Here is a 24,000-nt window from a genome sequence, read left to right as displayed (position 1 = left end):
AATGTACACCTCCATTCAGAGCTTCCTTTCTGTAGGGGCTCACTCTGCGGTGCAATCTCTCACAGATGCATTTAACAGGCAAAATCTAGGTTACATTCCTGCATCTTAACTCGAAGATAGGCAGACCTGAGTTCTTTTGAGTTCTACTTGGGGGAAACAAAGCAGAACTCATATGGCTAAAATACCATCCAGAAAAAAGTAATATTTAAAAGGTGCCCAATAGAACACAAATACTAAATTATCCCACACAGAAATGGATGCTAAGTTCTTATATTACTATTCATACACTAAGAGCAGGAAATAGAGAATGCTATTTACACTCCTCAGATACAATTACAAAAGTCTAACAATAAATTAATAGATTATCTTTTTTAAGAGAGAAAGAAGCAGAAACATAGTATACTGTGGTAAAGGAAATAATACACTTGTTTCTAGAACCTGCAACAACTCTAGTACCTCATGATGCCGACTACTGAACACCGTTTACAGTCCCACAAAAGCAATTTACAAAGATCAGGAAAGACAATATAAGGACTATTTAAATTAGTGCCATAAAACTTTGCCCATTTCAGTATTAGACAATCTAAAGCTTTTTCTTTTCTACCTGGCATCTTTACCATATATCTGATTTTACAGGGCTTTATTAAAGTTAACAGGGATCTGGCACAGAAATTTCAAAGACACAATTTTTTTTTTAAAACAGGAGTTTATATACTCACTGTTGCAGGCATCTTTAACATAAGCACAGAGATTCATCTCACTTAGAATCAGGAAGAGACTGATGTTTAAAATTTAAAGGAAATAATGCCCATTTCCCTCCAAAAAATGAACAACAAAACAAAACTTGGTGCTTAATTTTAGCATAGTATTTATGAAATATCATAAATCACAACCACCACCACCTCCCAGCCCTATTCCCCAATATTCTCACTAGATAACTAAGAATTGTAACCAAGGGTTCCACTATCTGCAGAGTATTACACCAATTTGGAAAAATAGCAACCTTTGAACCACAGCCTAGTCAATTCTCTTTCCTTTCTAGACCTCTCCAACGTTATACTTGGAGCCATGGTTCCATGCACATGCTCTTGCTACTCTCCTGTAAACTTGGGCTTGCTTACCCAAATTAAAAACACTTCTCAGGGATCAATTTGTGACACAGTGAGTTAAGCCACCAGTGCAACGTTACACTGGCATCTCCTATCAATGCCTTTTTGAGACCCCAGCTGCTCCAGCTTCCTGCTAATGTGCCTGGAAAGGCAACAAAAGATGGCCCAAGTACTTTGGCCTCTGCAACCCACATGGCATATATAGATGAAGTTCGAGGCTCCTGGCTTTGGCCTGGCCCAGCCCCAACCAGAGGGGACATTTCAGAAATGAACCACTGGATAGAAGCTCACTTGCTCTCTCATCTCTCCATCTTCTTTAACTGTTTTTCAAATAAATAAAAAATAAATATTTAAAAAATTTAAAATTCTTCTTTTACCTCTCATTTTCTTTTCAGGATGTGAAGGAGATATAAGAGATATGTAGGCTTTCTAATTTCAATACATGTTTATTAAATAAATAAGTGGCCCAATAAAAGTTTGGATAAATAAACTATGCTGGTGTTAGGAGGAAGAACTGCCACAGATGAGTAGTCAAAGACCTGCTTATAGACAAAAACAAACAAACAAACAAACAAAAAACAGTCATTCAACAGGCATAGATACAGGAGAATACCCTCTAGAAAGAGAAAACATGTTAAATGAAACCAAAAGCACACTGAGAATGGCAAGTAATTGGGTTTATCCAAGGAGTTAAAGTACAGAAAGACAAACAGTGGCAGAAATGCCAGGAAAATAAATCTGAGCCCGAACACAACAGGCCAGTAACACCAGATTAAATAATTTGGACTTTATTTGGTTTGCAGCCATTTTGGAAGTGAACCAGAGGATGGAAGCTCACTCTCTTGCTCTGTTACTCTATCAAATAAATAATTTTTAAAAAATAAAAATGGGGGGGTGGGCAATGTTGTGGCATAGTAGGCAAAACCTCTGCCTGCAGCACTGGGATCCCATATGGGCACTGGTTCGTGTCCCAGCTGTTCCACTTCCAATCCAGTTCCCTATGGCCTGGGAAATCAGTAGAAGACGGCTTAAGTGCCTGGGCCCCTGCATCCATGAGGCAGACTGGGAAGAAGCTCCTGGCTTCGGAAAAGCCCAGCTCTGGCTGTTGCAGCCATTTGGAAAGTCAACCAGCGGATGGAAGACGTTTCTGTCTCTCCCTCTGTCTAACTCTACCTTTGAAATAAATAAATAAAACCTTTTTAAAAAATTAAAATAAATAAAAATAGGAGCCAGCACTGTAGTGTAGTGGGTAAAGCTGCCACCTGCAGTGCTGGCATCCCATATGGGCACCAGTTTGAGTCCTGGCTGCTCCATTTCTGATCCAGCTCCCTGCTAATGTGCCTGGGAAAGCAGCAGAGGATGGCCTAAGTCCTTGAGCCCCTGCACCCACCTGGGAGACCTAGAAGAAGCTCCAGGCTACTGGCTTCAGATCAACCCTGCTCCGGCTGTTGCGGTCATTTGGGGAGTGAACCAGCAGATGGAAGCTCTCTCTCTCTGCCTCTGCCTCTTTGTAACTCTGACTTTCAAATAAATAATAAATATATCTTTAAAGATAAATAAATAAAAATGAAAAGTGGGGAGGAGTCAAATAATCTGATGTCCTTATTTACAGGTCTACACTTAATTCCTTTCTTCAAAGCACTTACAGCTTAACTGGCATTAGAAGCTATGAAGAGAAGTCTTAATTCACAAAGAGGTATATAATCCTCAGAATTTCATGTATAATTATTTCTTAAACCCAGAATATGTTTTCTGATGCTGATGGCAAGAGACCACTAATTAATGAGTGCTTATGTTGCACTAGGTTTCATGCTAAATATCCTACATTCATCTCATGTGCTCCTCAATATGACCCTATGAGGCAGTTATTCCTGGACACATTTTCTGAATGAGGAATCTAGGCACAGAGAGAAAGTGGCCGAGTCAGGCTCTGAACGTAGGCAATCTGTTTAATGTGGTGGCCAGGTTCCCAGGTCAAGACAAAAAGCCACTACAACCCATGACATATCTAAGTGCAACACAACTATTACAGAATTTAACATTGTTTACTCATTCCTTAGGAGTTTTTTTTTTAAGATTTATTTATTTACTTGAGAGTGAGTGGCACAGTTACAGGAGCCAGGAGCTCCTTCCAGGTCTCCCACACAGGTGCAGGGCCCAGGGACTTGAGTCATCTTCCACTGCCTTCCCAGGCCATCAGCAGGGAACTGGATTGGAAGTGGAGCAGCAGGGACTAGAACCGATGCCCATAAGGGATGCCAGTGCTGCAGGCAGATGCTTAATCTACTCTGCCACAACACTGGCCCCAGGAGATTTTTTTTTTAAAACTTTAAAATATAGGCTCTTTCTATATCTACCCTAATCATTATGATCCATCTTTTTAAGAATTTTTAAGTAGTTACTAAACAATAAAAACAAAATCATGTGTTTTAAAGTTGAAACTGAGAAATAAATAGGAAACAAAATTGGCAAAGCAAAATGCTTACCAATTTCTTTTAATGAGTTACTCCAAAACAGAGAAATAAACAGGAAATCAAATTGGCAAGACAAAATGCTTACCAATCTTTTTAATGAGTTACTCCAAAACAGAGCTAAGGGAAAAATAAAATTCACTAAGTTGCATTATAGCTTAAAAATTATCCATTGCTGAAAGACAGACACAAATAAGACGACCTTGAGATTTAGATGATACTAAATTCAAAATGAATCATAGCTAAGATTCTTGTGAGGTAAGGCAAAATGACTCTAGAATAGGACGAGTTCCTCATGAGGGTTATGACTGCCCAGATCCAGTGATAGAAAAGTATCCTTGGGGCAGGTACCGTGGTATATCATGTGGGTGCCGGTTCGAGGCTGCTCCACTTCCCATCCAGCTTTCTGCTATGGCCTGGGAAAGAAGATGGCTTTGGTGCTTGGGTCCCTGCATCCATGTCTGGGAGCCCCCCCGGAAGAGGCTCCTGGCTTGGATTGGCCCAGCTCCAGCCTATGCGGCCAATTGAGGAGTGAAGCAACAGATGGAAGATCTTTCTCTCTGCCTCTCAAATAGATAAATATAGAAGAAGGGGAGGAGGAGGAAGAAGAGGAGGAGGAGGAAGAAGAAGAAGAGGAGGAGGAGGAAAAAGAGGAGGAGGAGAAAGGAGAAGAGGAGGAGGAGGAAGAAGAAGAGAAGAGGAGGAGGAGGAGGAGAAAGAAGAAGAGAAGAAGAGGAGGAGGAGGAGGAGGAAGAAGAAGGGAGGAGGAGGAAGAAGAGAGGAGGAGGAGGAATAAGAAGGGAGGAGGAGGAAGAAGAGAGGAGGAGGAAGAAGGGAGGAGGAGGAGGAAGAAGGGAGGAGGAGGAAGAAGGGAGGAGGGGGAGGAAGAAGAAGGGAGGAGGAGGAATATGAAGGGAGGAGGAGGAAGAAGAGAGGAGGAGGAAGAAGGGAGGAGGAGGAGGAAGAAGGGAGGAGGAGGAGGAAGAAGGGAGGAGCAGGGGGAAGAAGGGAGGAGCAGGGGGAAGAAGGGAGGAGGAGGAAGAAGGGAGGAGGGGGAGGAAGAAGAAGGGAGGAGGAGGAATATGAAGGGAGGAGGAGGAAGAAGAGAGGAGGAGGAGGAATAAGAAGGGAGGAGGAGGAAGAAGGGAAGAGGAGGAGGAAGAAGGGAGGAGGAGGAGGAAGAAGGGAGGAGGAGGAAGAAGGGAGGAGGAGAAAGAGGAGGAGGAGGAAGAAGAAGAAAGGAGGAGGAGGAAGAAGAAGAGGAAGAGGAGGAAGAAGAAGAAGGGAGGAGGAGGAAGAAGAGAGGAGGAGGAGGAATAAGAAGGGAGGAGGAGGAAGAAGGGAAGAGGAGGAGGAAGAAGAGAGGAGGAGGAGGAGGAAGAAGGGAGGAGGAGGAGGAATAAGAAGGGAGGAGGAGGAAGAAGGGAAGAGGAGGAGGAAGAAGGGAGGAGGAGGAGGAAGAAGGGAGGAGGAGGAAGAAGAAGAAGAGGAGGAGGAGGAAGAAGAAGAGGAGGAGGAGGAAGAAGAAGGGAGGAGGAGGAGGAAGAAGGGAGGAGCAGGGGGAAGAAGGGAGGAGGAGGAGGAAGAAGGGAGCAGGAGGAGGAAGAAGAAGAGGAGGAGGAGGAAGAAGAAGAAGGGAGGAGGAGGAGGAAAGAAAAAGAAAGGAAGGAAGGAAGGAAGGAAGGAAGAAGGAGGAGGAGGAGGGGAAGGAGGAGGAGAAAGAAGAAAAGTATCCTTACATATTTTCTGGATAAACAGCATCTGCAGTATTTTATTCTATTCCAATGGGCACATTTCAAGAAATGTCAAACTTAAAAACTGTACTGCCTCCAATGGAGAACACCAGGATGAAAAAATATTTCAAAATTCTTTTACAGATGAAACATGAATTTGGAAAAATAAACCTAGCTTGGGGAGGGAGGCAAGGAAACTACCCTTCAAAAGTTTGTAGAATCAATATGCAGATGAAAACTTAAGGCTTACCCCGCATATCTCTAAAGGATAAAAGAACTAGGACTTTCCAACAATAAGTTCTACAGACCAGTCACTGTTAGTTACAGCTGGTATGTCTCTGCTTCACTGTAGGTGCTCTTCATAGACACAAGAACTTCCTGTAACTCCATCCAATCCAGTATCAGAGTTCAGGAAAGGAGGCTGAGAATATATAAACTTCAACTGAGTGGTCACTTGTATGTGAAACTGTAAAACAATATGAATTACTTTAGAACTGCACCTTTTTCCATTCTTAGAAGTTATTTAGCTAAAATAAGAAATTAGTATTCTCCCAACAAAATTTATTTAGAACCACTTCCATTTCTTTTTTTTTTTTTTAAGGTTTGAAATGAATTTCAAGAGAGATTTACATTACAAAGCCAAACAGCAAGATGTCTAAAATTTGGGTGCTTTTTACTCAACTTAGCTACATTTTCCACTCATGAACATAAATAACTAAGACTTCTAAAACTAGAAGACAGGCTTTTAGTCTGGTATCTACAACAGCTACAAAGGGGGCTGACATGAATTATTTTTTTAATTTTATTTTATTCAGTCGTCAAAGTTATATATATAGAGAGAGAGACAGAGAGAGACCTTGCTTCTGCAGGTTCACTTCTCAAGTGGCCGCTACAGTGTGGGCTGGGCCAGGCCAAAGCCAAGAGCCAGGAGCTTCTTATAGGTCTCCTATGTGGTGGCAGAGGCCCAAACACTTGGGCCATCTTATGCTACTTTTCCTAGGACATCAGGGAGCTGGATGGGAAGTTTATCAGCCAGGCCACGAACTGGTACTCATATGGGATGCTGGAATCATAGGCAACAATTTCACCCACTATGCCACAATACTGGCCCCCAATATGAATTATTTTAACTTTTCAAGAATAAACATTTCTCTGTACTTCAATAAACTAGCAGTCCCCTTTACCCACATTTTCACTTTTTACACTTTGAGCTACCCACAGTCACTTGCAGTCTGAAAACACTGAACAGCAAATTCCAGAAATAAAAAAATGTGTAAGTTTTAAATAACCTTTATTACAGTATATTGTTGTAAGCATTCTATTTTATTTCTAGTTACTGTTGTCAAGCTCTTACTGTGCTTAACTTATAAATTAAATCTTAGAATAGATACGTAGATTCAAGAAAAACAAAGACCGCCACTATCCATGGCTCCAGGCACCTACTGGGGTCCTGGAATGTATCCTCTGTGATAAGTGGGGAGTACTCTTAAGGAAAAAAAAAAAAATCGAAGGTTTTCTTAATTTTGAACTAGAATTTTATCAACTCAACCTATTATTATATTTTATCATATGTAGATCAAAAGCTCCAACAAGTGTTATATAAGCCACAATTAATTTTTAAAATGAGGATGTAAATGTTTGCTTTTAAAATGTATGACAGACACTCAACAAAGTGTCTGTCATACAGGAGGTATTCATAGCTCACCTTTAGATATTTCACCACATTTAATTTTGTCAACACATTTTCAGAGAGGTTCTAACCACTCTTCCACAGTTGAGAAAAATGAGGCACAGAGAGATAAGTATCCTATGAAGTCATGCAACTAGAAACAGCAAAGCCAGGGTTCGAACCTAAGCCTGACTTAAATTGTAAAACTATATTGATTAATAACTACTGTTAACTTAAGTTGCAGAATAAATTAATTTGGTCTATGGGGGAGGGGGATTCAATCCAGACTTGCAAGCACTGGTATATGAGATTTTAGACTATAAAATTCTCCCTTGAGTAACAAATCAAACTCATTAACTTTTTTCCTCACTCCTAGTTATTCCTAAATTGGCTTCTATCCTTATCATTATATTACTCCTCTTTAGACCTCCAATAAACTTCCAACCCCAAACTTATTTGGTTATGTTCGTACTCACTCTTTTTGACCTTATGACAAAACCAGACTCACCTGACCACCTTCTGCCACTTAAGTTTCTCTCCTTCCTTCACACCCAGGACAATACTCTCTCCAAATTCCTGTTCTTTTTTAGTTTCTTTCCTTGCTGTTCTTTTCAGCAACTGCACCTTTCCTCTGCACAACCCTTAAATTCAGGGATCCCCCTACATGTAATTTGGCACTTAAAAAATGCAAGCTACTGGAGATGAGGATGAGGCGAGGCAGGTAAGGCCACTGCCTGCGACACCAGCATCCCATACGAGTCCTGGCTGTTCCATTTCTGATCCAGCTCTATGCTAATACCTTACAAAAAGCAGTGGAAGGGCCCCTGAATATACATGGGAGACCTGGATGAAGCTCCTGACTTCGGCTTGGCCCAGCCCTGGCTGTTGCAACCATCTTGGGAGTGAACCAGCAGACGGAAGATATCTCGCTCTCGTTCTGTCTCTCCCTCTCTAAACTCTGCCTTCAAAATAAATCAATCAATCTTAAAAAAAAAAGAAAAAATGTAATCCACTAAAATGATCTGTTTCCTATTCATATTTTCAAAACTATGCATTTAGACTTTAAGGAACCTTTAACATTTTAATCTACAATACTTCACATAACGATAAACCTTGTCTGCTCCACATTTCTTTTTCTAACTCAAGAATCTTACCAGATAGCTCCATTTACCAACTATATACACTGGTAGATTCCAAATCTATAATATCTGCCTAGATTTCTCTGCAGAAGGACAGATGCGTATTTCCAACAGTTCACTCAATATCTCTACCTGGATTTTCCCTCAAAAAAAATTAAATAAACAAAACATGCCCAAAGTTAACTTCTCTCCCTCTGCATGGCTATTTTTTCATCTTTTCACAATCTATTGTTAAAGCAATCATCAACCCAGCTATACACGAAGATCTAAAGAAATCATCCTACAGTCAGTCATTCCTCTCCCTTATCAATTCAACCATTCACCATCATAACAGAATTTGATGATGTGCTTAATAACATCAAAGGTCAGAGAATGAGCTTTAAGAAAGTCTGAAAAATGAGGTGGGTGTTAAGGCACAGCTGGTTAAGCAGTCACTTGGGATACCTACATCCTATATCAGAGTTTTGAGTCCTGGCTACTCCACTTCCAATCCAAGCCCCTGCTAAGGCACCTGGGAGGCAGCAGGTGATGACTAAAGTTCCTGTGACCCAGTTGGGAAACCCAAATGGAATTCCTGGCTCCTGGCTTCAACTTTGCCCTAGCCTCAGCTGCTGCAGCCATCTGGGAAGCAAACCAACAGATGGAAGATCTCTCTCTCTCTCTCTGCCACCCTGCCTAAAGTTCATGGAAAATGGAATTAACAAGTAAGTTTTGGTGCAATAATTTTTTGAAATTCATGTATATCATAGGGTCTTCAAAAAGCTCATGAAAATTGTGTATTTTTATTTAAAAAAAAACTGCAAGCATTTCAAAATGGTTTGGTACCAAGGTAAACTTATCTTTTACTTCCATCCTCCCATGAACATTTTTGAAATCACCCATATTCTAATTATTCAAATATGCTTTCAAAGTACATCTTTTTTTTACAGCTGAAGAAGCCAGGACTCAGAGAAGCTTAAGAACTGTCCCAAATTTACACATCTTTGCATCATAAATGCTTCCTTTCTACTTCAGCAAATTTCTCTCTCTCTTTTTTTTTTTTTTTTTTTGACAGGCAGTGAGAGAGACAGAAAGGTCTTCCTTTTCCGCTGGTTCACCCTCCAATGGCCGTTGCGGCTGGCGCACCGCGCCGATCCGAAGCCAGGAGCCAGGTGCTTTTCCTGGTCTCCCATGCGGGTGCAGGGCCATCCTTCACTGCCTTCCCCAGCCACAACAGAGAGCTGGATTGGAAGAGGGGCAACCGGGACAGAATCTGGCGCCAGGACCGGGACTAGAACCTGGTGTGCCAGCGCCGCAGGCCGAGGATTAGCCTAGTGAGCCACGGCGCTGGCCCAGCAAATTTCTCTCAAATCCAGCCCCTTCTTTGTTGCCTCCACTGTCATTGCCTTGCTTCAGAGCCTTGCTAGATCTTCATAAGGGCTCCTAACATTTCTTTATCCCAATCTGGCCTTTAAACTGACAACACAATGATATTCCCCCCAAACAAACAAAAACAGAGACAGAAGGAGGGAGAAAGAGGGGGAAACAGAGAGGGAGAGGGGAAGAGTGGAAGGAGGAGAGGGAGAGAGGGAACACCTCAGCCTGTCCATTCTTTCCTTCTAGATCCCATTACCAGGGAGCAAAACTCATATGCCTCCATTCACAACCAGACCCCAAACCACTGTAGGACTTCAGCCAGCTCAACTGATGTCACTTTGTCAGTAAACTCTGCGCTTTAGTGTTTGGTAGGACTGTTTGTTGTGTCCCACACCTCTAAAGATCTCTGGCAAATTATCAGTCGTCTATTGTTCAAATTCAACTGTTATTATTCTGTAAAGCCCTTTTGGTCTCATTCAGACAGAATTAATGCACCCTTCCTCTGGATGTCCCATATTACTTTGTTCTGTTCATTCACAGGACAGTGTTTACTGTCTGTCCCACCTATAAAACCGAACTTCTAGATTATACATTCATGTTTTTGTCCCAGATTAAGAGTACATCCCTCAACTTGTGTTTGCTGGAAAATGAATTTTCTATATTATTCCTTACTTTAGAACTTTGCAATAAAGTGTGATGACATGCAATTTGGTGTTTTTAAAAAATGCGGTTTAGTAAACTGATTTCTTTCCAATTTGTATTTCCAAAAAATCTTGGCACATTTAGACTTTAAGGAATCTTTAACATTTTAATCCACAACAGTTCTCTATAGACTTCAGGAGGATAGGGCTTACCTGTTTCTTTGTGCCCTACAACACACAACAAACGCCCAATATTTGCTGAGAGCTACTTTGGTTTAACCTAAAACTAACACCTTATTGGAACAGATAGTAACCAAAGAATATTCTTTAAAAAAAAAAAAGATGAAACCTAGGTAAGTCACAAACTCTTTAGACGAAAGAACAGATCAGGTTAAGTCATAAACTCTTTAGATGAAAGAACAGATCAGGTTAGATGAGTAATTCCCTATACATCTTAAGGTACCAGCTGTAAGACTCCATGAGTATTGTTAGGAAACTGGCACAGTTTTATCTATGGCGCGATCTATACCCTGATTTACATCCCCAAGCTCTAGCCCCCGCCGCCACCGCCATTGCTGGAAGCTAGGTGGCCACATGGCTCAACCTCTGTTGTGAAGCTCCACCCCCATTCTAAAGGGATTTGCTACTCCGGGCTTCCCTGTCCGCCCTCAGGCAAGGTTTTAAAAGGGCCTGTTCCTGCACCTGTGTCTCTGTTGGCTCTTTTGGCTCTTTCTGCTCTATCTTCTCTCCTCACTAGCTCCTCTCCTTCCTCTGTCTCTCTCTCTCTTACACTCTTTTTCCTTTGCTGCCCCATCCCTCCAGTCTGTTGGGTGTTCCCCAATAAACCTTTTCCCTTACTCCGGCGTTCGGTGTGTTTTGTGACGGCTAACATTAATATATAACAAGCATCATACACGAGTGTAATTACTTTATGATGTCTTTTTGGTATATTATTAGCTATTCGATTATCTTTAAATCAACAAACCTTTTACTTGAGAAAGAAGCCTAATGGTTGTGGAGAGAACATCATCCATCATCTTAAACACAATAATCATAACATTCCTTTTCTCAGTTTAGATCACAGACTCTTAGAGATGGAAAGGAACATGAAGGTTTTAACTTTCTACCCAATCAACAATCGTGGCTTGCTACACAATCCATGACAGATAGTTTTTGAACCTCTAACTGAACACTCAATTCTCTTACATTCTAATTATTTTTAAGAAGTAGTTTTTGTGTTTTTAGGTAGATGCTGGAAAATAATACACATAAGGCTTTAAAATGGCTATTTAAGTAGGAGCTCCTGCAGAAAAGTGTTTGATCCTGTTTTTTCTCCAATTTTTCAACCACTGGTAAAAATAATGCTCAAATTTTCAAACTACCTTAAAGATAAAAAGCACACCACAATCACGTTCAATCTTGGGCCAATTAAATACAACTGTACTAATTTAGTGACTAATTTCTTCAACTTTCACATCCACAGAATTAATGTAAAGGTGTAACAGTTGTGTTCGACTCAGGAGAGTGCCGCGGAATGTTCACTCTCAAAAAGCATTTAATTATTAAACATTTCCTTTTCTCCAAATCATGGTTCTCCTCTTTAAACAAGTATTGCAGCTTCATTAAAGAAAGGCTACCATTTGTAAAGACTTTAATACTATTTCAAAGGTTAGACTGAAATCTGTCCAAACCTAATGTCCACGGGTAAAACAACTTAACTTGTGATCACTCACACAGAAGACTGATGTTGCTAGTCACATAAGCTATTTCTAAGCTCCTCAAACTGGTCCTCAATCAAGAGAAGAACCCATTATAAAAACTACAAGCTCTCTGAGAGACTATCGGGGTTCACCTTTGCTTGTACTGAAGTCATTACAAATGGTCTTTTCCCAGGTGCTTCTCACCATCTCATTTCCCACCCTCCCCTCCTCGACAAAACAGCAAAGGTTAAAAAAAACTTGAGTGTAGTCCATATTAGTCATTGAAAATCTTTCCTCTTATAAACACTTCCTAGTAGGATAACAAGATACAGTGCTCAAAGATGACTGGTGCAACCTATGATGTTCAAAACAAAAAACAAAACAAAAAACCCTCAAAATAAAAAAGCACGGCAACACCAAACTCTCCTGCAGCCTAAATGTATTACACAACAGCCCCCATTCCAGATGTTAATCCCCATCTGTGGTGCAGGGATAAAATACAAACGACATGGGTATAATGCATTCCGCGCTTACACATTTGCGAGCAGCCAACAAATTAAAAGAGGAATTACCAGTCAGGAACCTTGAAAATGACAAACTGTGTAACAGTTCCGACAGAATCACAATTAAAACTTTTCCTTTGGGTAATCTTTTAGCAACATGTCCCTCTCATCCACAAATCCTCACACATGAGCGTATTAATTTGGGTTTTGGGAGGGTCTCCCAAAGGGGGAACGGGACCTGCATCAGGTGGTTATCTTAGGATCCATTCCTTGTCAGGCATCAACACCAACATCAACATTTCCAAAAGCTGAAAGGAGAGGACAACAATGGGAGTAAATGTAACCCAGACCCAGACCATCCAGGGCTCAAGGCTTCACCCTTCCATCTCTAGAGGCAGGGGCCCCTGAAAAGCTTCATAACGGTCAGATTAAAAAAAGAGAGAGAGAGAACAAAACTGCAACGACCTGATTCTAGAGGAGGGAGAATCTGTACAGTACACCGATTCCAAAAGTAGTTACGGGAACGCTCAGAGCATCTCTGTGGGGACCACCTGCTTGGCTGGTCCCGAGGCTTAAGTTCCACACCTCATCAGGTCCACCTTCCACGCCTTCAGGGTACTCAGCGAAAACCCACGGCCACCGGGTGGGCAAAGAGAGAGGAGGGGCTCTGCAGGCGGTAACTACGAGGTGGAAGGCAACTGAAGCGATCGGGGAAGGAGAAGCAGTCATTCCCTCACACAAAATGGTGGCGCTGACGCGCAGGCCGGCGCACCTGGGGGCGCCACACGCCTCGGCGGGCCCCTGCTGGCCGCCGCCAGCTGGACGCGCGCCCCAGGCCCGTAGGGCCCGCGGGGGCCTGCGCGGCCCGAGCCTGCAGGGGCCTCCTGCCGCCGGCCATCCGCGTCTTCGCCCGGGGGAGGCCGCCAGGACGAAGCCAGCGGCGGCCAGATCCCGGACGCAGCACCGTGGGCCTGACACCGCGGCCCCCGCCAGGACGCGCAGCGCACTCACCTCGGACGCGCCCCGTGAGCAGACGAAGCTCGGGAAAGGAGGCGGAGCCGCGCGAATGAATGGAGCCGGCGGCTGCGGGCTGGCGACCTCCGGCCTGTCCCCGGCGGCGCCGTTCGCGGCTGCCTGGCGCGTGCGGCCGCCTCCCCCTCGTCCTGGACGCCGGGTTCCTGGTTGCGGGTCGGCCGCAGCCCACCGTGCCCTCCGCCGGCGTGACGCACTCGCGCCGCAGCGCCTCCAGCCTTTGCAGCCGCGCCGCGCCCGCGCCCACCGCGAATCCCCCCGCCCGCGCCGTGCGGCCCCTCCTTGGCGCCGGGGACGCCGCCCTGCCTCGCTCCGGGCCCGGCCGCAGGCGCCTGCCGGGCAGGTACGCGTTCGGCCAGCCACGGGGCGCCACTCGTGCCCCCTCTCGCTGTCGCGACCGCCGTCACCAGGCAGCGCGACGCCTAGCTCAGGGCTACTGCCCGGTATTAAAGAGTGACCTTGGCTTAGCTATAAAAATAGATGCGGATAAGCCGCGGGGGCTACGACTCTGAATTTGCTTATTCCTTTAATGTCAACGTTCGCAGAATCCCATTTGCACATCCCCTGATCAGGATCTCAGCCCGGATCAGGCCTTCCTGATGTTTACCCAGGGCGGGCGCGGCCATGCTCCCCTCTCCTGGGGACAGGGATGCTCCCAGGGAGCAGGTGAGGACTGCGAGTCCCCGCCCTACCACGCTTCTGAAAGCTGTGCCACCTTAGCAAGGCTGGGCTCAATGCACAATCTGGAGAGGCCCTACACCCCGCCTTTCATCTTGACCTTTCCTTTGCAGAATGTAATCAAAGTAACCCAGATCCAGAAGACCCAAGGACTCCTCCCCACTTGCCTCTGCTTTCCCCCCAACTCACTTCGTCCGCCTCATAGTCCAGCGCAGAATACACTGCCCCTGAAGAAATCCAAGCTCTCAACATTTATTAAAAGTATGGTATCTTTTTCTTGAACTAATGAATGCAAGAGCTTACATGTATTTATTTAAGTATTGAGAAACAGTGTTGTAATTAAATATTCTTAAGACAGAGCGAGGACTGGCTGAGAAGGACCTCCTCCTGCACAGCTGTGCAAACACCTCTGCCCAGACAGCCATGGAATCAGTGAGTCTCTTGCCCAGTGCTCCAGCAGGGTCAACCTGTGGATGAAAGTGATGCAGGGAAGCCATGCCATAATGTCCTTGTTCTGTGGCTTCCACATACACCTGGGCATTGCACGAGGTCCTATACCAGAGGAGGGCTTAAGAAAAGGCTGAAATCCTGCCCAGGCTGTGCTTTCCTACCCAGTGCCTTTATGTTTTATCAGCCATAGGAGGGATGGCTTTTTGTAATTTGTCTTCCCTGAGGGAGAGCCTTTTTTCTCTTAAAAGTCCCCTTTACACTAAGGTGACCCTCATTATGTTAGGTCAGGTAACTTTAACTTTAGGAGTGGATCCCACATAATTTGGGATCATATTTAGGCACAAGACATAACTCCTTTTAATTGAAAACTAATTTCAGTGCATTATTTTTGTTTTGGTGACATATCCCACACATTGGGGACACTATTAAGATTAATAACCAATACATTAATAGTACTTACACCTGTAAATAAGTTCTAAAGTTAGGCAGGCATTGTAATCCCACCCCCAACACACCTATTTATCCTCTACCCACCCCTCAAAGCCCTACAGTTCCTCTAGCTTCACTTACTGATTTAGAAAATTATTGCAAAGCAGAATGCATCAACATTACTGCTTGGCTTTCTGAGTTTTATGTGTCAGTGTTGTAAAGCATGTTAAATGTCAGCTTAGTTACCACACCAAGCAATTAGATGAACAGCTAAAGTCTTTCCTATAGATAACGTTGGCATGAAAAAGGATTTCAAGGTTAAAATTTGCATATAGAAACAACAGACTCTTTAATCAAGAAAACTATAAAGCAAATTGAAAAAAAAAAAACAAACACAAACCTCTGAGTGCTCAAGCTTGAATAGGAAAATAAAAAATAGCAAGAGAAATACTTGGATTATTTTATATTGGAAAAGAGCAAAAAAGACCAGAACAGAGATGAGTTTTCAACACAAAGGTCCGTGGATCCCACTGGGAAAGGCATGTCCTGCCAAGGCTGAGAGAAAGGACAGTCTTCTGCTTCCCCCACATCAAGCCTGAAACAATATACAATGTTCCATTTTTTCAGCCTGGCCTTGGTGTGAAAATGCCACAGTAGAATTAAAATTAGAGCTGGGGTGGGGATTGGTGGAAAGAGGCCTTCAGTGTGGGGTCAGCTTCCTTGTGCTCTTTGTTGCAGTGGCTCTCTGGCTTCCACCCTTGGTAGAGTCCAGTGAGATCTAGAATGGGACCAAAGAATCTGTTTTTTCATTAAAAAAGATTTACTCATGTATTTGAAAGGCAGAGATAGAAGGGGAGAGAGAGGGAGAGATCTTCCATCCGCTAGTTCACTCCCAAAATAGCTCCAATGGCTGGGGCTGGGCCAGGTGGAAGCCAGGAGCCGGGAGCATCTTCTGGGTCTCCCCACCTGGGCGCAGGGGCCCAAGCACTTGGGCCATCTTCCACTGCTTTCCCAGGTGCAGTAGCAGGGAGTTGCATTGGAAACAGAGCAGCCAGGAATTGAACCGGCACACATATAGGATGCCTGCACTGCAGCAGAGGCTTAGCCCTCTATACCACAGCTCTGGCCCCAGAATCTGTGTTTTAATAAGCACTGTGGGCATTATCTTTAACAAAGTTCTGTGGCTAGTGAGAGACTAAGAAAGAAGGTTGCAGGCTGCGGCCGTGGCTCACTAGTCTAATCCTCCGCCTGCAGCGCCGGTACCCTGGGTTCTATTCCCGGTCGGGGCGCTGGATTCTGTCCTGGTTGCTCCTCTTCCAGTCCAGCTCTCTGCTGTGGCCCAGGAAGGCAGTGGAGGATGGCCCAAGTGCTCGGGCCTTGCACTCGCATGGGAAACCAGGAGGAAGCACCTGGTTCCTGGCTTCCGATCAGCGCATCGTGCTGGCCTTGGCAGTCATTTGGGGGGGTGAACCAATGGAAAGGAAGACCTTTCTCTCTGTCTCTCTCTCTCACTGTCTATAACTCTCTCTCTGTCTCTCTCACTGTCTAACTCTGCCTGGCAAAAAAAAAAAAAAAAAAAAAAGTTTGTATGTCTTTCGCAAAGTGAAGGAATTTAAACCTCCAATTTCCCTTTTATATTAAGGTATGAGGAATCTTCAAAAAGTTCGTGGAAATGTATATTGTGAAAAACTATGCACAGATTTCATTTTTTAAAAGGATTTGTTTATTTACTTGAAAGAGTTACACAAAGAGAAGGAGAGGCAGAGAGAGAGAGAGAGAGGTCTTCTATCCGCTGGTTCACTCCCCAGTTGGCCACAATGGCTGGAGCTGCACTGACCCAAAGCCAGGAGCCAGGAGCTTCTTCTGGGTCTCCCACGTGAGTGCAGGGGCCCAAGGACTTGGGCCATCTTCTACTGCTTTCCCAGGCCATAGCAGAGAGCTGGATCAGAAGTGGAGCAGCTGGGACTCAAACTGGTGCACATATGGGATACCGGCACTGCAGGCAGCGGCTTTACCCACTATGCCACAGCATCGGCCCCTCACTTTTTTTTTAAAAGATTTATTTTATTTCTTTGAAAGACAGTGTTACAGAAAGAGATAGAGACAGAGAGAGAGAGGTCTTGCATCTGCTGGTTCACTCCCAAGATGGCTACAACGGCCAGAGCTGCACTGATCCGAAGCCAGGAGCCAGGAGCTTCTTCTGAGTCTCCCACGTGGGTACAGGGGCCCAAGGACTTGGTCCATCTTCCACTGCTTTCCCAGGCCATAGCAGAGCTGGATTGGAAGAGGAGCATCTGGGACTAGAACTGGCACCCATATGGGGTCTGGTGCTTCACAGTGCTGGCCCCCAGATTTCATTTTTTACACCCAGACTAGGCTTATCTTTTATTTTCTATAAACTTTTTGGTGTGGTCTTACATAAAATTTATAGGAAAGTACATAAAGTCTCTAGTATTATGTCCACATTCAATAAGCTCTTAAGATGTAGACACCTAGATAACTACCATGGACTGAATGTGTGTCCTTCAAATTCATATGTTGAAACATTTTTATACAATATCCTTGATGTTTCTACCAAAAAAGTTTATATTTTTATCTTTTTTAAAATTTCTTTTAGTTATTTTGTGCACACACACACACACACACACACTGGATTGCAGAGAGCTCCCATATGCTGTTTCACTCCCCATATTCCCAGAACAGCCTAGATTTGAACCTAGGTACTCCAACATGTAAGGGATGTGAGCATCCCAGCTGATGACGTAACCAGTAGGCCAAATGCCCACTCATTTTCATTTTTGATGGAAATTATATTGAATCTGTAGATCAATTTGAGTAGTGTTGTTTATTACAATATTAAGTCTTCCCATACATGAACGCTGCATGTTTTTCCATTGATTTAGATCTATTTCTATCTCTCTCTCTCTCTTTTTTTTTTAGATAAAAAGACTGAGAGCACTCCCATTGGCCTGTTCACACCCCAAATACACACAATGGTTCCTGTCTGGTACCATTAATTATTTTTGCTGTGAGTTTTCATAAATGACCTTTATCAGATGAAGAAATTCCCTTCTATTACATTTGGTGAGTGTTTTTATCATGAAACAATGTTGCATTTTGTCAAATGTTTTTCCTTTGTCTATTGAGATGACCTATAGTTTTCTTTTACTCTATTAATATGGTGTATTACAATGATTAACTTTTGTATGTTGAACAAGCCTTGCATTTGTAAGCTAAATCCTACTTGGTAATGGTGTATGATATGCTTTATATGATACTAAGTTTGGTTTTCAAGTATTTGTTGAGAAATGTTTGCATCTGTTTCCAAAGAATGTTGGTTTCTATTTTTTTCTTGTGATGTCTTTGTTTGGTTTTGCTACAAGGTTAATATTGGTCTGAGAAAATGATTCAGAAAGCATTTCTTTTTCTAATTTTGGCAGAATTTGTGAAAAATTAGTGTTAATAATTCTTTAAATGTTTGGTAGAATTCAGCAGTGGAGACATCAATACCTGAACTTTGTGTATGTGTGTGTAGTTTTTAATTACTAATTCTTTTATTTTTTATTTTAAATTTTAATTAGTTTTTAACAGATTTAGTGTAAATTGTAGATGCAATTCTACGAACATTATGATATGCCTTTCCTTCCTCCCTCTTTCCTTTCTTCCTTCCCCTTCTCTCCCTCTTACCCTCTCTCCTTCTCCCTTTATTTTTATATTTTTTTGAGATAGCATATTTTAAAATTACATTATAGTAAAAAGGCTTAATACCTCACCAAATTTAACAGGTAAAAAGCAAAAACACCCTAGTATAATGGGAATATAGACAATGGCTATAAACAATAATTGAATGGAAAAATGACCATTTCACTCATATATAGTAAATTTTAAAGTAATCAGAGATCATTCAAACTATGGTGGTGTAACGTTCTAATACTATTTGTCTTCATAGGTCTATTCAGGTTTTCTTGATTCAGTTTTGATAATTTGTGTGTATTTAAGAACTTGTCTATTTTATCTAGGTTATCTAATTTATTGGTATACAATTGTTCATAATATTCTCATGTCTTTTTTATTTCTGTGAAGTCAATGATTTTCTCTTCAATTTTTTTTTTTAATTTGACAGGTAGAGTTAGACAGTAACAGAGGGAGAGACAAAGAGAAAGGTCTACCTTCGGTTGGTTCACCCCCAAAATGGCTGCTTCGGTCAGAGCTACACCGATCAGAAGCCAGGGGCCAGGTGCTTCCTCCTGGTCTCCCATGCGGGTGCAGGGCCCAAGCACTTGGGCCATCCTCCACTGCCTTCCCAGGCCACAGCAGAGAGCAGGGCTGGAAGAGGAGCAGCCGGGACTAGAACCCGGTGCCCATATGGGATGCCAGCACCGCAGGCGGAGGATTAGCCAAGTGAGCCACAGTACCGGCCCCTCTCTTCAACTTTTGTGAAGACTGCTTTTTGTCTTGATCACTCTGTCTAAATGCTTCTTGTATTTTGTTCATCTTGTCTGAGAAACTTTGGGCTTTGTCCATCTTTATTGTTTTTTATTTTTCTATTTCCATTCTGATAGTTTTTTTGTTTACTTCTTTATTCATACTTTGGATTTAATTTGTTCTTTTTCTAGTTTCTTACATGGAAGTTAGAGTATGAATTTGAGGTCTTTTTTAAATGTAGGTGATTACTGGTACATATTTCCTACCGGGCACTATTTTTGCCAAATTCTGTAAGTTTTGGTATGTTATAGTCTTCATTCACTTCAAAGCATTTTAAAATTTATTTTGAGATTTCTCCTTTGATTCATCATTTACTTAGGAATATGCTGTTTCATCTTTATATATTTGTGAATTTTCCAAATTTACTTATGTTATTAATTTCTAATTTTATTCCATTGTCATCAGAGACATATTTCGTATGACTTTTTTTTTTTTTGACAGGCAGAGTGGACAGTGAGAGAGAGAGAGAGAAAGGTCTTCCTTTGCCATTGGTTCACCCTCCAATGGCCGCCGCGGCCGGCGCACCGCGCTGATCCGCTGGCAGGAGCCAGGTACTTCTCCTGGTTTCCCATGGGGTGCAGGGCCCAAGCACTTGGGCCATCCTCCACTGCACTCCCTGGCCACAGCAGAGAGCTGGCCTGGAAGAGGGGCAACCGGGACAGAATCCAGCACCCCGACCAGGACTAGAACCTGGTATGCCAGCACCGCAAGGCGGAGGATTAGCCTAATGAGCCGTGGCGCCGGCCTTGTATGACTTTAATATTTTAAAACTTATTAAAACTTGTTTTATGGCCTATGATTTATCCTGGAGAATATTCCAAATGCACTTGAGTTCTGTTGTCCACTGGGTAGGGTTAGGTCTAGTTGATCAGCATTATTCAAATCTTCTATTTCCTTGCTGATTTTCATTTAATTTTATAATCCATTATTGAATGTGAGTTATTTAAATCCAACTATTATTATTGTCCAACTGTCTATTTCTCCTTTCAGTTCTGTCAGATTTTTCTCATGTAAAGGTTTTGTTTTGTTTTTGTTTTAAGATTTATTGATTTATTTGAAAGGTAAAGATACAGAGAAAGAGAGGAGGGAGAAAGAGATCTTCTGTCCACTGGTTCACTCTCCAGATGACTGCAATGGCCCGTCTGGGCCAGGACAAAACCAAGAGCCTGGAACTTCTTCCAGGTGTCCCATATAGGTGCAGGGCCCCAAGTGTTGCTGTGGATTTGTTCTGAGAAGAGGAGTGTGGTGGGGGCAAGAGGTGTGGAGTCACCACATGGACCCCAGGAGTCGGATGAAAGTAGGCCAGAGGCGAGCAGCCTGCAGACTCATTTATTTCAGTTGCTTCAGCAGCTTATATAGTCAAGACAGCCAATCTGGTCAAGGGGTGGTCTATGCCCTAACCAATCACAACCTGTTGCTAGGCAGTTTCTGAAGCCATCCAATCACAGCCTGTTGCCAGTCAGGCTCTGTTGCCAGGCAGTTTCTTTTTTTTTCTTTTTCTTTTTGATTTTTTTTATTTAGTAAATATAAATTTCCAAAGTACAGTTTATGGATTACAACGGCTTCCCCCCCCCCATAGTTTCCCTCCCACTCGCACCCCTCCCATCTCCTGCTCCCTCTCCCATTCCATTCACATCAAGATTCATTTTCAATTATCTTTATATACAGAAGATTGATTTAGTATATATTAAGTAAAGATTTCAACAGTTTGCACCCACACAGAAACACAAAGTGTAAAATATTGTTTCAGTACTAGTTATAGCATTACTTCACATTGGACAACACATTAAGGACAGATCCCACCTGAGAAGTAAGTACACAGTGACTCCTGTTGTTGACTTAACAATTTGACACTCTTGTTTATGCGTCAGTAATCTCCCTAGGCTCTAGTCATGAGTTGCCAAGGCTATGGAAGCCTTTGAGTTCAGGCAGGCAGTTTCTGAAACCATCCAATCACAGCCTGTTGTCATGTGGTTTCCGAAGCCTTTCAATCATGACCTGTTGTCCAGTCAGGCTCCATTGTCGTGTGGTTTTCGAAGCCATCCAATCACAGCCTGTTGTCATGTGGTTTCCGAAGCCTTTCAATCATGACCTGTTGTCAGTCAGGCTCCATTGTCATGTGCTTTCCAAAGCCATCCAATCACAGCCTGTTGCCAGGCAGTTTCTGTTGCCAGAGGCCATCTTGGCATGGCCTTCTCATTCCTCCACACCCAAGGACTCAGGGTGTCCTCCACTGCTTTCCCCACCACTGGGTTTCTGCTACCCACATGCGAGACCTGAATTGAGTTTACAGCTCCCAGCTTCAGCCTTGGCTCAGCTGGAGGCAGAGAAATGGGCAGAAAAGGCAATCAATCATTTGGTGAAAAGGCTAAAAAAGAAAAAAAGGTGCCATGGATGAACTGGAAAAAGGCTTGAGCAGTGCAGGACAAGTAAATGTGTCATTATCCCCAGATTTTTAGATGGATACCTGCAGTTTTCTCACAGACAAGGCTCGTGTTATGTTTGATGCTGGCCTGATTTGCAGAGTCATCATGAGTTAAAGCCATCAATTTGTGAATTTCCTTTTGGATTCAAACAAAAAGAAGTTTTTATCAACTCATATCACTATAAGAGAGAGTCTAGTTTTACTTCCAGTATTAGTGCCTCATCTTAATGAATTCAGTTCACAGCATGGCCCCCTGCTAGCAGCACACATCCCGTTTGCCTGACAAGTTCTGGACCAAGAAGCTTCCAGTGGTTATGGCTGTTTCTGTTTATGTAACACTTGATAATCAGTTGGGTCAAGATAATTTCCAGCCTATTGATATAAGTACTAATATGATTCCTCCGATTTTACCCAGTACATCCAGCAGAGATGTTCAGCCTGTTGCCCGTGAGGAGCCCAAATGTTGGTGTTCAGTTGTCTTGCTATGAATTAAACAATCCTACTAGGGAGACTTTTTATGCATTTTCTGCTAGTACGTTAGTAGACGGATTCACAGACTTTCTTTTTTTTTAAACTTTTATTTAATGAATATAGATTTCCAAAGTACAGCTTATGGACTACATTGGCTTCCCCCACCCCCCCCGATGACTTCACTCCCATCTGCAACCCTCCCCTTTCCAGCTCTCTCTCCCCTTCCATTCATATCAAGATTCATTTTCAATTTTCTATATATACAGAAGATCAGTTTAGTATACATTAAGTAAAGATTTCAACATTTGCACCCACATAGAAACACAAAGTGAAATATACTGTTTGAGTACTCGTTATAGCATTAAATCTCAATGTACAGCACATTAAGGACAGAGATCTTACATGAGGAGTAAGTGCACAGTGACTCCTATTGTTGACTTTACAAATTGACAATATGTTTATGGCATCAGTAATCTCCCTATGCTCCAGTCATGAGTTTCCAAGGCTATGGAAGCCTTTTGAGTTCCCCGACTCTTATCTTGTTTACAAGGTCATAGTCAAAGTGGAGGTTCTCTCCTCCCTTCAGAGAAAGGTACCTCCTTCTTTGAAGACCTGTTCTTTCCACTGGGATCTCACTCACAGAGACCTTTCATTTAGGTTTTTTTTTTTTTTTTTCTGCCAGAGTCTTGGCTTTCCATGCCTGAAATACTCTCATGGGCTTTTCAGCCAGATCCGAATGCCTTTAGGGCTGATTCTGAGGCCAGAGTGCTGTTTAGGACATCTGCCATTCTATGAGTCTGCTGAGTATCTCACTTCCCATGTTGGATCACTCTCCCCTTTATTTATTCCATCGGTTAGTGTTAGCAGGTACTAGACTTGTTTATATGCTCCCTTTGACTCTTAGTCCTTTCATTATGATCAATTGTGAACTGAAATTGATCACTTGGAATAGTGAGATGGCATTGGTACATGCCACCTTGATGGGATTGAATTGGAATCCCCTGGTATGCTTCTAACTCTACCATTTGGGGCAAGTCAGCTTGAGCATGTCCCAAATTGTACATCTCTTCCCTCTCTTATTCCCTCTCTTATGTTTAACAGGGATCACATTTCAGTTAAATTTCAACACTTAAGAATAACTGTGTATTAATTACAGAATTAAACCAGTAGTATTAAGTAGAACAGACAAAAAACTACTAAGAGGGATAATGTATTAAGTTGTTCATTAACAGTCAGGACTATGCTGATCAAGTCACTGTTTCTCATAGTGTCCATTTCACTTCAACAGGTTTCCTTTTTGGTGTTCAGTCAGTTGTCACCGATCAGGGAGAATATATGATATTTGTCCCTTTGTTACTGGCTTATTTCACTCAGCATGATGTGTTCCAGATTCCTCCATTTTGTTGCAAATGATTGGATTTCATTGTTTCTTACTGCAGTATAGTAGTCTAAAGAGTACATATCCCATAATTTCTTTATCCAGTCTACTGTTGATGGGCATTTAGGTTGGTTCCAGGTCTTGGGTATTGTGAATTGTGCTGCAATAAACATTAGGGTGCAGGCTGTTTTTTTGTTTACCAATTAAAAATTCCTTTGGGTAAATTCCAAGGAGTGGGATGGCTGTGTTGAACGGTAGGGTTATCTTAAGGTTTCTGAGGAATCTCCAGACTGACTTCCATAGTGGCTTAACCAATTTGCAATCCCACCAA

General features: G+C 42.7%; 2 protein-coding genes and 1 pseudogene across 3 annotated transcripts in view; 2 read left to right on the top strand and 1 right to left on the bottom strand.

The window, feature by feature from the left end:
* FAM169A (family with sequence similarity 169 member A) overlaps positions 1-13,467 on the bottom strand; it is an 83,750-nt gene extending 70,283 nt beyond the window's left edge. Inside the window, exon 1 of one of the 2 annotated variants that reach the window (XM_008274546.4) lies at positions 13,333-13,467. The gene's annotated coding sequence lies outside the window, so the exon portion shown is untranslated. Of the gene's footprint in view, positions 1-12,786; positions 13,301-13,332 lie in introns of those variants that run through there. The other variant, XM_051833236.2, reaches the window with a different exon arrangement.
* Positions 12,327-14,317, top strand: LOC138845150 (uncharacterized). The gene is made up of 3 exons (XM_070056503.1): positions 12,327-12,462; positions 12,936-13,696; positions 14,145-14,317. Exons 1-3 carry the CDS (start codon positions 12,327-12,329, stop codon positions 14,310-14,312), a joined length of 1,065 nt encoding a protein of 354 aa, XP_069912604.1. The 3' UTR covers positions 14,313-14,317.
* A 6,683-nt stretch (positions 14,318-21,000) lies between these two features.
* LOC138845149 (mothers against decapentaplegic homolog 5-like) overlaps positions 21,001-24,000 on the top strand; it is an 85,043-nt pseudogene continuing 82,043 nt past the window's right edge.

Source organism: Oryctolagus cuniculus, chromosome 14, assembly GCF_964237555.1.
Source record: "Oryctolagus cuniculus chromosome 14, mOryCun1.1, whole genome shotgun sequence".
NCBI lineage: Eukaryota > Metazoa > Chordata > Mammalia > Lagomorpha > Leporidae > Oryctolagus > Oryctolagus cuniculus.
This window is presented reverse-complemented; position numbering and strand designations above follow the sequence as displayed.

Excerpts from the sequence above, each read along its gene's own strand:
- LOC138845150 (XM_070056503.1), top strand. The coding sequence starts at position 12,327 with ATGGGTATAATGCATTCCGCGCTTACACATTTGCGAGCAGCCAACAAA. Across the intron at positions 12,463-12,935 it reads AATTAAAACTTTTCCTTTGG|GGTACTCAGCGAAAACCCAC; the intron begins GTAATCTTTTAG and ends CCACGCCTTCAG. Across the intron at positions 13,697-14,144 it reads CGCAGGCGCCTGCCGGGCAG|AATGTAATCAAAGTAACCCA; the intron begins GTACGCGTTCGG and ends TTTCCTTTGCAG.